Source organism: Chiloscyllium plagiosum, chromosome 18, assembly GCF_004010195.1.
Source record: "Chiloscyllium plagiosum isolate BGI_BamShark_2017 chromosome 18, ASM401019v2, whole genome shotgun sequence".
In the NCBI taxonomy this organism is placed as follows: domain Eukaryota; kingdom Metazoa; phylum Chordata; class Chondrichthyes; order Orectolobiformes; family Hemiscylliidae; genus Chiloscyllium; species Chiloscyllium plagiosum.
In genome coordinates this window covers 30981569-30998167 of record NC_057727.1, presented here as the reverse complement: position 1 = coordinate 30998167, position 16599 = coordinate 30981569, and the positions used below count along the sequence as shown (strand labels likewise).

At 38.9% G+C, this 16599-nt stretch overlaps 1 protein-coding gene across 8 annotated transcripts in view; it reads left to right on the top strand.

Moving 5' to 3' along the window:
- Nucleotides 1–16599, top strand: part of LOC122559010 (ERC protein 2) — an 825386-nt gene that overhangs the window by 642652 nt on the left and 166135 nt on the right. For all 8 annotated transcript variants that reach the window (XM_043708089.1, XM_043708091.1, XM_043708092.1 and 5 more), the window contains one exon: nucleotides 10532–10663. In XM_043708089.1, the coding sequence (XP_043564024.1) occupies nucleotides 10532–10663 (132 nt within the window). The remainder of the gene's footprint in view (nucleotides 1–10531; nucleotides 10664–16599) is intronic.

Genomic DNA, 16599 nt, shown 5'->3' with positions numbered 1-16599 from the left:
TGCTGAACAGAGACCTTGGAGTGCAGGTTCATAGCTCCTTGAAAGTGGAGTTGCAGGTAGATAGGATAGTGAAGAAGGCGTTTGGTATGCTTTCCTTTATTTGTCAGAGTATTGAGTACAGGAGTTGGGAGGTCATGTTGCGGCTGTACAGGACATTGGTTAGGCCACTGTTAGAATATTGCGTGCAATTCTAGTCTCCTTCCTATCGGAAAGATGTTATGAAACTTGAAAGGGTTCAGAAAGTATTTACAAGGATGTTGCCAGCGTTGGAGGATCTGAGCTACAGGGAGAGACTGAACAGGCTGGGGCTGTTTTCTATGGAGCGTCAGAAGCTGAGGGGTGACCTTAGTTTCCGAAATTATGAGGGGCATAAATAGGATAAATAGACCAAGTCTCTTCCCTGGGGTCGGGGAGTCCAGAACTAGAGGGCATAGGTTTAGGGTGAGAAAGGAAAGATATAAAAGAGACCTAAGGGGCAACCTTTTCACGCAATGAGTGGTGAGTGTATGGAATGAGCTGCCAGAGGAAGTGGTGGAGGCTGGTACAATTGCAACATTTAAGAGGCATTTGGATGGGTGTATGAATAGGAAGACTTTGGAGGGATATGGGCCAGGTGCTGGCAGGTGGGACTGGATTGGGTTGGGATATCTGGTCGGCATGGACGGGTTGGACCGATGTTTCAATGCTGTACATCTCTATGACTCTATAACTGAAGTGTAAGGCAGTGCCCATACTTGAAATGAAAGTCACAGGTTCAACTTCATATTACCTTATTCAAAGTTGGTTTGAAACTGACTAGTTATTCCATTAACAGTATTTTACTGTTAGGTTGCACTAGGGGGAATTACAATGATGCATTCTCTTCCTTGCCACAATAGTAATAGGAGGGACAAAATCTCCCAGGTGGAAAGGAATTGGCTTTAAGAATATGTAGGAGAAAGTGAGGACTGCAGATGCTGGAGGTCAGAGCTGAAAAATGTGTTGCTAGAAAAGTGCAGCAGGTCAGGCAGCATGAAAGGAGCAGGAGAATCGATGCTTTGGGCATAAGTGTCGATTCTCCTGCTCCTTTGATGCTGCCTGACCTGCTGCGCTTTTCCAGCAACACATTTTTCAGTTTAAGAATATGTAGGGGAAAGTGAGGACTGCAGATGCTGGAGGTCAGAGCTGAAAAATGTGTTGCTAGAAAAGCGCAGCAGGTCAGGCAGCATGAAAGGAGCAGGAGAATCGATGTTTTGGGCATAAGTGTCGATTCTCCTGCTCCTTTGATGCTGCCTGACCTTCTGCGCTTTTCCAGCAACACATTTTTCAGTTTAAGAATATGTAGTTAATCTAGGCCGAGTTATTTGCAATTGGCATCAGCAAAAATATGCCTGACTTTGAAAAGAAAGAGCACACAAAGTGAATTCTGAAGAATAAGAACTGAATTTCAATAAAAAAGAAAGTTAATCACAAAGCTAAAGTGAAGAAAAAGGACAACATGCACTTGACATTTTGTAAGGTTAGTCCTGTGCCTAATCCACAGTTAGACAAAGTAGAGAGTGAATAAATTGGAAACCATAGGAACAATTAAAAAGATGGGCCCTACCCATTCTAACATCTGTTTGGATTTGTGGGTAATATAAGCAAATGGTAAATAAGGTGATCAAGGTTGATATTTAACTATTGCCTGCCAGTGAAGCTTTGTTTTCTAATTTAGCTAGTGAAAAGGTGTTCAGCATGCTAGATTAATTTACAAGAGAAAGGAGCAGTTTACCATTCATGCACAAAATGGTTATATGAAAGATTACTGTTTGAATGTCTACTCTTCCCACATTTTTTAAGAGTATTGTGGATCACGTGCAAAGTGGAATGAAAGGAGTATGTGGAAACTTAAATGATATCCTAATTAGCAGGAGGACTAAGAAAGAACACATTATACGGCTGAATGAAGTCTTAGATTGACTTCAAAATTATGATTTTAAAGCTAAAAAGTCTTGTATCATGGGGCCGGATTATCCAGACTTCCCCAGAACTTTCGGAATGGTAGGGAAGAGACAAATTCAGTTTCTGATCATGACTTAAATGTTTGGTATTAAGTTTTGAAAACCTTTTCAAATAAGTTGGCATTCCTGACCTGGGATATTCTTCCACATTGATTAGCATGTCAGTAAATACTCATTGCCACTCCAGTCCACTGGAATAACATTCGTAGGCCCAAACTTACTTGCCAGGAAACCTGTGTTCACAAACATTACTATTTATATGATGAAAGGTGTACCTGGCAGGGTAGACTTTGTCCTCCAAGCTCCTGTGAGTACAAATCTCTTCAGTTACTTTGCTCCTTATTCACTAAGGCATTTCTTTCTTTACAGTTTTTTGGGGTGAAACCTATTCATCTTGATCAGTTCATGAGGTATCTTAGTCATATACAATCTGCCAAATTTTTGTTGAATGCTTGCAGCCTTCGGGGTGAAGTCTGTCAAGGGTTCAAACACCAGCTAATCACCCAAGCAAGGCAGACATAATGGCTAATGCCAGCATATATGACCAGGGCAGGTAATTGAGTCTGAACTCAAAAGGAGTGCAAGCCTTTAGTACAAAACTATTAGATGTGCAGGTTCACTTCATTGTGATGAAAGGTCAGTAATCTTTGGAGTATTTCTTTAAGAAACCTCACGGATGTATGAGATGTAATACCACTATGGTGCAGGAGTGCTACATTGATAGTTGCAATAAAGTGACAGGTATTGACTGCACATGAAGCAACTGATGGAGATGCCTGATATTCAGTCTCCTGAGTGACAATCCCTGTAGTGGCAACCTTACAATGCTAGCTCACTTGTAAGGGCATGAAGCATTGAGTAAAAAGGCATGTGTACGTGCCAGAGTGTAGTAAATCATATATCCTCTTGCGGCATTAGAGGCAGGTTCACTTGTGATACGCGATGGGCACTGGCAATGCAGCCATGTCTATTCAGGTTGCCTTTTAGTTATCATATGCAGACAACAGAATTTCTCTTGTTTCACGATGTCCGTTCAGGAGAACATTTCGAGAGGCATCGCTGAAGAATAGTGTCATTTATTGCCGGGGTGTGACAACTTCAAAGTAGGACCAGAGATGACCAGAGGTTGAGTGATGTTCTTAGGTTGCAGAAAGTGAAGTGTAGTCTGGGTGCCTTTTAAATATGTAACATGGATGTTAGCACCCAGAGAGCTTTAGAACTTGCTGCCAATCAAATTTGGTGGTTTTCCCTTGCATCCAAATGTAATGAGTCATGATTTAAAGTAATTGTGTGAGAAACTCCAACCAACTTCTTGCGGAAGTTCCTCTGATGGTCAGTGCTGCCCCTGCACTGCCCAAGGTATCAGGTACAATGTACCTGGGTCATCAAATTAATAATGAATGTTTCCATCCATCAGGGGAAAGTTGAGAGGATTTTGAAAATAAAGACGAGCCGAGAACATTGGTGGGGAATATTATGTATGATTCTAAGTCCACCCTGACATAGTAAATGTATTCACTCCACTTTATCAACTTTTCATCGGACATGTTCTGTGGAGTGTCAGAAAGTATTTGAGAAAGTGAAGAAAGTCCTGACCAATGGTGCTGCTTAGCCCCACTACAATCTCAAGAAATAAATACAATCCAAGAAATAAACCACAGGTGTGATCTCTCATAAGGAAAAACTGTGGCAAATTCTGTAGCTAATACTTCACTTTTATTTTTAATCAATGTCCGGCATTAGTAATCATGTATAATATTAATGAGTTTGACAAATATTTGTGAAGTAGGAAGTTCAATTTTACTTACTCTCTGGTGTTGTGTAATGTACAGAATTAATTAATGACCTGAGAATAAAGGCACTTTAAGGTAGCAGCATTCATAACATCATTGAATTTTTCTTGGAATTTGAAAGGGAGAAGAATTGATCGAAGACTATTACTTAAAACTTAAATAAGGGCAACTAGTTGGGCATGAAAGCTAAGCCAACTGAAGTGAACTTCAGTATTTGGCTTGGAGTTGAATCAATGCAGAATCTGTGGCAGATTTTTGAAGGGATGTTTCAAAATATTCAGAATAAGTCAAACCAAATTTAAGGAAAAAAAAATATCGTTGCACAAAGATGAGTGATAAGCTAGGTCATTTCACTGGTCAGATTGCAAGGAATGGCAGAGAATGACGAAAACATTCAATAGGATAAATAAATTAGAGGATGAGTGAAGTTAGCTAGAAATGCAAAAACAGAAAGCAAAAGATTCAATTTGTGTCCAAAAGGGAAACGAGTGAGTACTGGTTGTCCAGAAGGTAAGAATGGAGAGCTATATGTAAATAATGAAGAACTGGCAGATATAACAAATAGATATTTTGATTCTATCTTCACTGTAGAGGATGCTAAAGCTTTAAATCAGGAGGTTGAAGGAAGAGAGAAACTTGGTGAAATTATAATCACGAGAGAAGTGCACTGAGCAATCTGATGGAGCTGTCCGTTGATAAGTCTTTAGGCCCTGATCAACTTCATCCTAGTATCTTAAAAGAGTTAGCTAATTATGTAGTAGGTGTATTAATTTTCCAAAATTCATAAGATCCTCGAAAGGTCACATCAGACTGGAAAATAGCAGATATAACCCTTTCTTTCAAGAAGGGGAAGGGGCAGAAAACAAAGATGCTATAAGTTAGATAACTTGGCATCTGTCATGGGGCAGCAGTATTAGAATAAATGATTAAATAGGTTATAATTGGGCACATAAAGAGTTAGCATGATTTTGTGAAAGGGAAATACTATTTAACCAACTTATTGGAATTCTTTGGAGTAACACATATTGTGGATAAAGGGAGGCCCATTGATGTGCTGTCCTTTGATTTCTAGTGGTGACTTATAAAAGGTCACTGAAAAATAAAATGAACATTGGCTGACTGGTGAAAAACAAAGTATGCTGAAAATGTGTTGCTGGAAAAGCGCAGCAGGTCAGGCAGCATCCAGGGAACAGGAGAATCGACGTTTCGGGCATAAGCCCTTCTTCAGGCTTATGCCCGAAACGTCGATTCTCCTGTTCCTTGGATGCTGCCTGATCTGCTGCGCTTTTCCAGCAACACATTTTCAGCTCTGATCTCCCGCATCTGCAGACCTCACTTTCTCCTGAAAAACAAAGTATACACACTGTCTTCAAAAGATCATTTTGAGATTGCAAGGATGTGATGTCTAGGTTCCCTCAGGAATCTGTGCTGTGTACTCAACATTTTACAAATTTATATTCACGACTTAGATGACAAGAGCAGAGGCATGGTATCTAAATTTACAGATGACCCAAAGATAGGTAAAAAAATGTATATTGTGAAGGTGACATAACAAGGATGCAGACTAATATAGATGTTAAATGAATATACAAAAATGTTGTCAGATAGAATATAATGCAAGAAATAGGAGTTGTTTATTTTGGGAGGCAGAATAAGACGTAAGTATTATTTAAGCAGAGAGGTATTGCAGAATTTCGCGGTGCAGAGAGATCTAGGTGTTCTAGTACATTTGTCACAAATTGTTTGTATTCAGGAATAGCCATTAGTTTAAAAACACACATGGAATTGCACAGAAAAATGAGGTGTGACAAGACATAAGTGTGACCATCTTCAAATCTGTGCAGTTTTCACCTCCTTATGTAATGTAAATGTGTTGGTGGAGGTTCAGAGGAATTTACTAGATTATTTACATGGAATTAGAAGATTATTTTATGAAGTATGATAGAACAGGCTGTCTTTAATTCCACTGAAGTTTACAAGAATGGAGGGTGATTTGACTAAACATTGAAAGATCCTGAACGGTCTAGACAAGTTGGACATGGAAAAGATAATTCATCTTATGGAAGAGTCCAGAATCTGGGGCACAGTTTTAAAATTACGGGCCTTCCTTTTGGATTAGAGATGGGAAGGTTTTTTTGTTCTCCAAGGATTTCGCAACTTTTGAACACTGTGCCTCAGAAGGTGGTAGGAAGTAGAACAGTTGAGTATTTTTAAGGCCGAGGTGGATAGATTCTTGGTAGGCAGGGAATCAAAAGTTTTTGAGGGAATACGGGAATGTGGGACTCAGAACTCGAACAGATCAGCCATGATCTTATTGAATGACAGCTCAAGCTCGAAGGTCTGGAAGGCTTGGTGCTTCTACTTTTATAAGTGTACACGAATGTTTGTATGACCCTGATGGCCCAACAGTACAACATTGATTATCATAAATCAATAGGTCATGCAAATGGGGAAATTCTTTCATGAGTTGTTGTGAAGATTAATTCATTTCAGCCACTGAATGACCTGTGAATTACATTATTACAAGTGGCATTCTAACGTCTGCTAGAGGAACTTGCAATGAAATGTTCAGTTATGTCATTAATGGCTGGTCTGAAGAGTGTGATGATGGGCAATTACAGAAGGATTTCACACTTGCACGTTAACAAAATATAGATGAAGGCTGCCATCTGTTGGGTTTAAGATTTACTAATCTTCCAAGGTTTAGGGAGAGGTTATTTGAGGAACTCCATCCAGAATAAACCAACAAGATCCATACAAAAACAGCAAGAGATTATTTTTTGGAATCAAAAGACTCATAGAATCATTAAAAAGTTCTGAAATGTTCCTTGGAATGAGAATTGATTTTAACAAAGTCCCCCTCATTCCATAGTCAAACGCAAGAAAACTGAGAAGAAGTAAACATTGATTTATTTGAAATGGAAGGGAAAAATTGCCTTGTTTTGGTTGATAGCTTTAGAACATAGATAAGTGTTGAGTCTATGCCTAGTACCACAAACGTCAAAACTGTTTAAGATTTTATGGATTGCCAGAGGCAATTTTTTGTCGTATATTGGTCCACAATTTACATCCGAAGAGTTTGAAATATTTTGGTAATAATGGAGGAACACATTTTAATATTACCATCCTTAAAGTTATAAGGAGAGTTTTTTCCCCAAGACCGTAGAAGGCTGAAGGATGCCCTTATAGAGGTTTATAAAATCACGAGGGATATAGATAAGGTGAATAGCCAAGGTCTTTTCCCTAGAATAAGGCAGTCCAAAGCTAAAGGGTATAGTTTTAAGGTGAGAGGGGAAATATTTAAAAGGGACATGAGGGGCACCTTTTTCACATGGGTAGTAATATGCAATAGGAATGTGCTGCCAGAGGAAATGGTAGAGGTGGGTACAGTGCAGTGTTCAAAAGACATTTGGACATGTCATAGATAGGAAAGGCTAGGAGCATATGGGCCAAACACATGCAAATGGGACTAGTTCAGTTTAGCAAACCAGATCATCATGGATGAGTTGGACCGAAGGTCCTGTTTCAGTGTTGTATGATTCCTTGATTCTACTACCCACGATCGAATGGTGCTATAGAAAGAAGAGTACAAATTGTGGAGAGGTCTTTGCTGGGGTACAGTTAGTAAGTTTGCAGATGATACCAAAATTGGAGGTGACGTGGACAGTGAAGAGGGTTACCTCAGATTACAGCAGGATCTTGACCAGATGGGCCAATGGGCAGAGAAGTGCAGATGGAGTTTAATTCAGCTAAACATGAGGTGCTGCATTTTGGGAAAGCAAATCTTAGCAGGACTTACACACTTAATGGTAAGGTCCAAGGGAGCGTTGCTGAACAAAGAGACCTTGGAGTGCAGGTTCATAGCTCCTTGAAAATGGAGTCGCAGGTAGATAGGATAGTAAAGAAGGCGGTTGATATGCTTTTGTTTATTGGTCAGAGTATTGAGTACAGGAGTTGGGAGGTCCTGTTGCGGCTGTGCAGGACACTGTTAGAATATTGTGTGCAATTCTGGTCTCCTTCCTATCGGAAGGATGTTGTGAAACTTGAAAGGGTTCAAGAAAGATTTACAAGCATGTTGCCAGGGTTGGAGGATTTGAGCTATAAGGAGAGGCTGAACAGGCTGAGGCTGTTTTCCCTGGAGCGTCGGAGGCTGAGGGGTGACCTTATAGAAGTTTCCGAAATTATGAGAGGCATGGATAGGGTAAATAGACAAAGTCTTTTCCCTGGGGCTGGGGAGTCGAGAACTAGAGGGCATAGGTTTAGAGTGAGAGGGGAAAGATATAAAAGAGACCTAAAGGGCAACGTTTTCACACAGAAGGTGGTACATGTATGGAATGAGCTGCCAGAGGAAGTGGTGGGGACTGGTACAATTGCAACATTTAAGAGGCATTTGGATGAGTATATGAGTTGAAGGGGTTTGGAGGGATATGGGCCGTGTGCTGGCAAGTGGGACTAGACTGGGTTGGGATATCTAGTCGGCATGGACGGGTTGGACCGAAGGGTCTGTTTCCATCTCTATGACCCTAAGTGGCTGGACAATTTTCTGTTCTCTTGCAGAATAACCCCACAGTCTACAATGGATTGCTTACTCTACTAAATAGCATTTAAACACACTCCTAGAACAAGGTTTAGTTATCAAAGCGTGACACTAATAGCAAAGTAAGAGAAAAGTAAGACAGTGAAGATGAATTATGATCCATGAAGCATGACAGTTAGGGAGTCTATTGCGGGTCATGATAAGAAACCACTGAGATGATATGCGGAAATATGTGATTGGAATATTTTTGTAAGAGGGCTCTGTATTCCCTTCTGCTGTTAAGATTGGAGAGAAATCCTGCTAGTGTTAGGTAGCTCATTTGCTCGAAAGATGAAATCTGACAAAGGGAGCGCAGGTGAAACTTTTTATATTTGAATTCCTTTGGTGCAGTATGAGGGGTGTTACCAATGACTAGAAACTTCAACCAGCTGTACAGCCAAAGGAGTAAAGGAAGGGAATTCAGACCAACAAGTAACGGATTGAATGCATCCAAAGACATCATGCTCATTGGTCAGGAAATTCAAAAATCTCATTGTGATAGGGCATTGTTTGTGGTTCATTCCAAATACTGTCAGTTTTACTTTTGAATTTCTATATCATTGTATTTTAGCCAACAGGTTTTTGAAGGACACCGTGTGCCTATTTTGAATGAGATAGAGAGGAACTTTGTCTAACCACCTTCTCAGTCTCACCAGGTGTCTCATTCCCTTCACATTCATCATCTCAATTGCAGATGGGGCTATCTCAAACTACTGCACACTTCCCGCACCCCTCAGAATTTGTTTCCATGTGATACCCATTATGACATCACTACCAATTTGCTCAATTGTATTATTAAGCTATATTTTTAACATATTTGCCTCATCTGAGTGCATTTATGGCTATAAGACTTGTGAAAAACACATTTGAAACAGAACTGACCTCTTCCTTCATTGTTGAATTTGACTCCCATCATAATGGGCACAAACATGTGTGGAGATGTAAAAATATTCAGAACTCTTAGCAGGTCAGGAAACATCTGTAGAGAAACTTAAGTTTTAATGTATGACTGTTCATTCGAACCCTCTGATAAAAGCTCATCAATCAGAAACATCCATTGCTGCCTGTGATGCTGAGATTTTCCAATGTTTTCTATTAATTAGTTATTTTAAAGTGGCTGAGGCTTTCAGTATTTTAACATGAGACCATGCAATCTTTGGTCTTTGAAGGTGCTTTCAAGTAAACCTCAACTTCAGGCCTTGAAATGGAAAAGCAAGCTTCCTGAATAAAAATATGCTGCATAAATTGCAATAATGTTATTGCAAGCATGTTAGTGAAAGATTCAGATATTTTATTGTTGATGACCTAACTATTCTGACTGGAACAAAAACTGAGAAGAGTAATGAATTTAAAAATATGCATTGTGAGACACTGCATGTTGTTTCTAATGATAGACAACTTTGAATCCAGTGCTAATGCTGTATCCTGCTTCCAGATGAAGGAAGGCAAATGACTGATGTCCTGGGTATACACCCAAGACTTGTGATGGAACATATTATTGTATGCCATATTATTTTTGTGCTATTTTCTAGGATTAATTTTAATTAACCAGGTTATCCTCTAGCTATCATAGTAGGATGATTTTATTCCTTTAAGATCTTCTTTTGAAGACAATTAAATTAAAATTTTTGCTATTTGGAATCCGATGTTGCCTTTTTTCAAGTATTCACTCTTTTTCTAACCTTGATCATTCTTGCAAGACTAGATGATAGTATTCGGGGAGAAAGTGAGGGCTGCAGATGCTGGAGATCAGAGCTGAAAATCTGTTGCTGGAAAAGCGCAGCAGGTCAGGCAGCATCCAAGGAACCGGAGAATCGACGTTTCGGGCATAAGCCCTTCTTCATTCCTGAAGAAGGGCTTATGCCCGAAACATCGATTCTCCTGTTCCTTGGATGCTGCCTGACCTGCGCATTTCCAGCAACACATTTTCAGTGTAGATGATAGTATTGTATAACTAAGCGAAGATTCATTAATAAAACATTTTCTTTTCATTTCAATGGTAATCTTACAGAATAAAAGACAAGATTGAAAGCTGAAGTCCAGCATGCAGATCCTTTCATTCCTCTTTTGGTTTTTGTAATTGACTCAGCTTTGGATTATTTTCATTATCAAACACCTTTTGGCTTTTATAAGTGGTTTGAAAGATTAGACCATTTAATGTGTTACTCTTATTTCCTTAGACACAGAATCGGATGAAACTTATGGCAGATAATTATGATGAAGATCACCATCACCACCATCACCATCACCACCATCACCATCGTTCACCGGCAAGATCACAACATAGTAACCATCGACCCTCTCCTGATCAGGTGAGTCTTTACGAGTCTTGCCTATAAACAGTCATGATTTTCTGTTGGGGTCACTTGGTACTGACCATGTGGCTATTTCTATTTTGCATCCATAACAAATTAGAAAAGATATTGCGAGTCATTGATGACACAATCTCAAATTTCACCATAATTGCTTCTTAGTTCAGTAAACAAGGCAAATTTGTTACAAAAACTGGAAGTGCTTGATGTCTGTACTCATTCGTCATCTGAACTGTGATGTTAATTAAGTTTGAGAAAGGAAAGTTCATTTTGTGAATAATGGTACTTAATACATGTGCCTGCACTGTAACATTCATTATGTTCCTGTTTTAATCTTTTGAAACTTTTCTATTATTCACAGCAAGATCCAAAGAGATTTTTACAGTTTTGGATGTATTTAAAACCAATTTGAATGAAGTTAGGCATTCTCAGTTTACTATGGAATAATGTATTAAAGGTCTGTTCCCTTATCCGAATAAACCAGAAAGTAATTAATGTATGCCAATTGATGGGATTATAAGCATCCACTGTTTTGTCACAATGCTTCAAAGATTACTTTTTCACGCAAATAGTTGCACAACATGTTCCAGGTTAATGCAAACCTAAAAAGTTTATTAATTGCAGTGATCTATTCTTGAAGAATTTAACATGTTTCCATTATTTGTGGAAATGCCTTGTCATCTGAGTTTATCTCTTTTCCAGATATGGTCACTATAGCTAAAGGTATTATGATGGATTATTTTCATTGCCATTTGATGGTGAAGACAAAAATTATTGTTTTTATCCAAGACTGTTTTGTAACTTCAGTAGGTCAAGTGTTACTCAGAAGCTGGAGTTGTTATGCCTTTTGTGAAAACCCCTTTACATGAGTTTCAGTAAAGAGTATTTGTGCACTTTTCTGCGTAATTAGTGAGATGTATGCTGGTTGACAGGAACAGTATTTTTGGTACTATATCACTGCTTATGCGAGCTAGCCATATGATGCTGACAAGGTCTCAAGTCCAACTCCTAAGAAGCAGTCCCTTTAAATCTAAATGGTCTCATGACCTGAGAATGCCAATATAATGTAGAATCCATTGCCAAATGAACTCTGTTTTCTACTCTGGCTGACTGGGGCAGGTGTCAGGGTACATCAAGAGGGATGGTGGGCATTGATGACACCTAGTCTAGAATTTATGTCCTACTTTAGTTTCTCCTCTCCTCTCCGATGTGGGACCTTATCAAGAGAATCTGAAAGCCCAAGTAAACCACATGCTCTGATTCCTTCTTATCAATGCTACTAGTAATGTCCTCAAAATATTCCAGTAATTTTATCAAGTATAATTTCCCTTCCGTAAACCTGCCTTCTTTTTCCATGTACTGTCATAGTCATAGAGATGTACAGCCCAGAAATAGACCCTTCTGTCCCACTCATCCGTGCCAACCAGATATCCCAACCCAAACTAGTCCCACCTGCCAGCACCCGACCAATATCCCTCCAACTCTTCCTATTCATATACCTGTTCAGATATCTTTTAAATGTTGTAACTGTACCTGCATTAACCATTACCTTTGGCAGTTCATTCCATATACGCATCCCTGTGTGAAAATTGTGCCCCTCGGGTCTTTTGTAAATCTTTTCCTTCTCACCTTAAAACTATATCCTCCAGTTTTGAATTCCCCTACCTTGGAGAAAACACCTTTGGTATTCACCTTATCAATGCTTCTCATGATTTTCTGAATCTCTATGAGATCACCCCTCAACCTCCTATGCTTCAGGGGAAAAAGGGCCCAGTCTATCCAATCTCTCCTTTCAACTCAAACACTCTAGTCATGGTAGTCATGGTTTGGAGCTGCCGGTGTTGGACTGGGGTGTACAAAGTTTAAAAATTACAGAACACCAGGTTACAGTCCGACAAGTTTATTTGGAAGCACTAGCTTTTGGAGCGCTGCTCCTTCAGTAGATGGTTGTCTAACATCAGACACCTGATGAAGGAGCAGTGCTTCAAAAGCTAGTGCTTCCAAATAAACCTGTTGGGTTATAACCTGGGGTGTTGTGTGATTTTTAACTCTAGTCGTGGTAACATTGTTGTAAATCTTTTCAGCACCCTTTCCAATTTAATAATATCCTTCCTATAGCAGGACAACCAGAAATGTATGGAGTGCTCCAAAAGTGGCCTCGCTAGTGTCCTGCACAGCCGTACATCCCAACTCCTATACTCAGTGCTGTGACCAATGAAGGCTCGTGTGCCAAATGCCGCCTTCACTGCCCTGTCTACCTGTGACGCCACTTTCAAGAAACTATGTACATGAATCTATAGGTCTCACTATTCGACAACACTCCCCAGGCCCTACCATTGATTGTGCAAGTCCTGCCATGGTTTGTCTTACCAAAATACAATACCTTGCATTTATCTAAATTAAACTTTCATTTGCCACTCCTCGGTCCATTGGCTGAGCAGATCAAGATCCCCGTTGTACTCTTCGATAACCTTCTTCACTATCCACTACATCATCAATTTTGGTGTCATCTGCAAACTTACTAACCATGCCTCCTATAATCTCATCCAAATCGTTTATATAAATGATAAACAACACCTGACCCAGTACTGATCCCTGCAGAACACTGCTGGTCACAGGCCTCCAGTCCGAAAAACAACCCTCTGTCACTACCCTCTGTTTCCTACTGCTAATTTTGTATCCAGTTGATTACCTCTCCCTGGATCCCATGTTATTTAACTTTACTAACCAGTCTACCATGCAGAACCTTACCAAAGGCCTTGCTAAAGTCCGCTTAGATAACATCTACTGCTCTGCATTTATCTATCTTCTTGATTACATCCACAATTAAGTTTAAGACACACAATTTCCTCCCCACAAAGCCATGCTGACTGTCCCTAATCAGTCCTTGTCTCTCCAAATTTATGTAAATCCTACCTCTCAGAATCCCCTCCAAAAACTTACCCGCCACTGATGTAGGACAGACTGATCTGTAGTAACCAGACTTTTCTTTGCAATCTTTCTTAAATAAAGGCACAACATTAGCCAACCTCCAGTCTTCTGGCATCTCACCTGTGGCTATAGATGATGCAAATATCTCTGCTAAAATTTCCGGCCCCATAATTTATTTCTTAGCTTCCCACAAAGTCCTATGATATATTTGATAAGGTCCTGGGGACTTAGTACCTTCATATTTTTAGATCTCCAGCACCTTGTCTTCTGCCATGAATATGGGCCTCTTAAGACAGGTACAACTGGAGAATAGTGGATAATGAAGAAGTAGTAGATTTATTAAATATTTACTTTATCTCCATTTCCACAGTGGAGGAAAAAGACAAAATGTTATTGGTACAAGAATACCCATAGCAGCATCAAACAGAGGAATTTAATGTAATTTTTTTTAAATGCTGTTGTTGATATAGACAAACCTCCATGACCTGATGTTCAGTTCAAGCTATGAAAATAAAGTTCTGCAGGTTATTTTCCTTTGGCAAGTCACAAAATATCATGGTTGATGTCTACACAGACTTCTAGAATGCTTTTGATGTCATACTGTGTTGGGAGATAAGGGTTGGTGAGAATGAGTTGAAGAGAATGAATTTGACAGGATTACTGATGACCTTTCCTCAGGATTGAACTGAGACCTTTAGCTTTTCACCATATATAATAATTTGGAGAAAGAATAATGTGTTGTACATCCACTTTAGCAAATAGGGTCATATTAGAATGAACAATACTGAATGTTGGTGGCAGCAGGGATAATTCACTGTGGATTTGAGAAAGACAACTCAAAATACTTCAGTATTGAGACATAGGGGCTATTTTGTAACCAGAGGGATTTATGCATTGATGCACATGCATTTTTTGAGAACTGAGATGAATATTTTTCATCAATTAAGGGTATCAAAGAATATAGAGCAAAAGTATATTAATGAAACTGAGAGATACAGATGTTTAAAGGTCAAGAATGATTGGTCCACTCCTGTTCTTTTGTTCTTAAACTATAAGTGAACATAAGCAAACTAGAGATCTTTGTAATATAGCCCATTTAATCATCCATGGAATCTAAATATAATTCTATTTAAAAAGTAACATAGGGTTCATGTGATAGTATGCTTGTGTACCTACTTCTGAACCAAGAGACTCGGGTTCAAGTCCCATCTGCTCCTGAGGTGTATAACAAAATCTCTAATTAGGTTGATTAGAAAATTAAAGCTAATTCAGTAACATAGCAAAAAATGACCATTTACTAGAATTAAAGGCTGTCAGAATTAATCAATTCTGTTAGTATTTGTAACTGGAAGCAACCAGAGCCATTTGTCTTTGACTTTAATCGACCAGAAATCCATTATAGAATGTTACAGCACAGAAGGAGACTATTTGGCTATTTGAAAGAGCAGTCCAGTTTAATTTCACATCCCAACTGTTGCCCAGTCCTCATTAAATTGATCCTCTTTAAGTTTATGTCCAATTGCTTTTTGAAATTTCCTGTAGGATCTGGTTCTATCACCCTGTCAAATCTTAACTACCCTCCAACTACCCTGTTCTTTTGGCAACTATTTTAAGTCTGTGACCTCTTGCCATTGACCCACAAGGCAGAGGAAACAATCCCTCCCTACTTGCTGTCTCAACCTATTATAATTTTAAATTTCACAATTTGATCGTGTTGTAATCTCTTCTGTTCTAAAGAGAACAATCTGCGCATCTCAATCTCTATGGAGCTCAAGTTTCTTATTCCTGTTATCATCCAGCTAAGCATTGTTAGTACCTGTTTCAAGCTCCTGATTTGCTTTCTAAAATGTGGGTCCAGAAATATACATAACTCCAGGTGAGGCATAACCCATGATTTGCTTAGCTTTGATTTTGAATTTACATTCTTTTTGAAGCCTTAAGTATGAATATTATATTTTCAAAGAATTGAATGGCTTATTCCTGCTTCCATGTTTCTATGATTTTTGAACCATCACAGTAATTTGCTCTGTCATCTTCAAATAGGTGTTACTAGGCAACTCCAAAATCTCTGCTGTTGTAGATATTTTTAATCAGCCTGTTCAGCTGCCTTAAGAAGCACCTCTTGAACAGTCAGTACTTGAACATGGGCCTTCTAGTCCAAAGGTAGGGACAGTACCGCTGTGCCTTCCTTATGGTCTTGTATCCTGCTCATAATAATACAATTCAGATTATATTGTTTTTCTGTCTTGTTATCCAAAGTGCATCATGTCACATTTATCAGCATTTAAATTGTACCTGCCATTAACCTGTCTGTATCACCAGCCTAAGTCCTCCTGAAATCTGCAATTCCCTTCACTGTTTATTATGTTGTCAAGCTTTGTTTCATTCTCAAACTTTAAAATGTAGTCCCTGCATCAAGTGATATATATCAAGAAAAGTAATCTCTGTCAGACCCCAGAACAAATGCCTTTCCAGTCAGGAATATAACTGTTTATCTATACTTTCCCTGTCCTAACCCTTATCCAGTTAAGTGCCCATTATGGTCATCTCCTTAATCCCAAATAAGATACATATGTGGGGCTTTATTAAATGCCTTTATATCATCAGATAGTTTGGGAAGTATGATTTTGTATAGTCAGATTTTTCTTGTAGATGGTGTCAGCTTCTTCTAGTTTTTAATAGGGATTAAATTTGTGTTAAAATTTCTTTTTTTCTACATCCGTAAGCTGCCTTAGTCAAAGCTTGGTGCATCAATTGTAGAATATTTACAGAAGGAAGTGATTTAAAATATTGCATTGACAAAGCAGTTGAAAATGAGAAGGCTAAAGAATCTGGGAAATATCACAAACCTCTGTTTAAAAGATAATAGGACATTTCCTGAGTCATATTGTGTTGTCCAGTGTTCACAATGATGGCAGGGCAATTTTTTGAGGGGTGTATAGAATTTTTGAGCATCCTTAATACTTGCAGCATTAGTTCATTTAATTCTAATAAGAATAACAGGC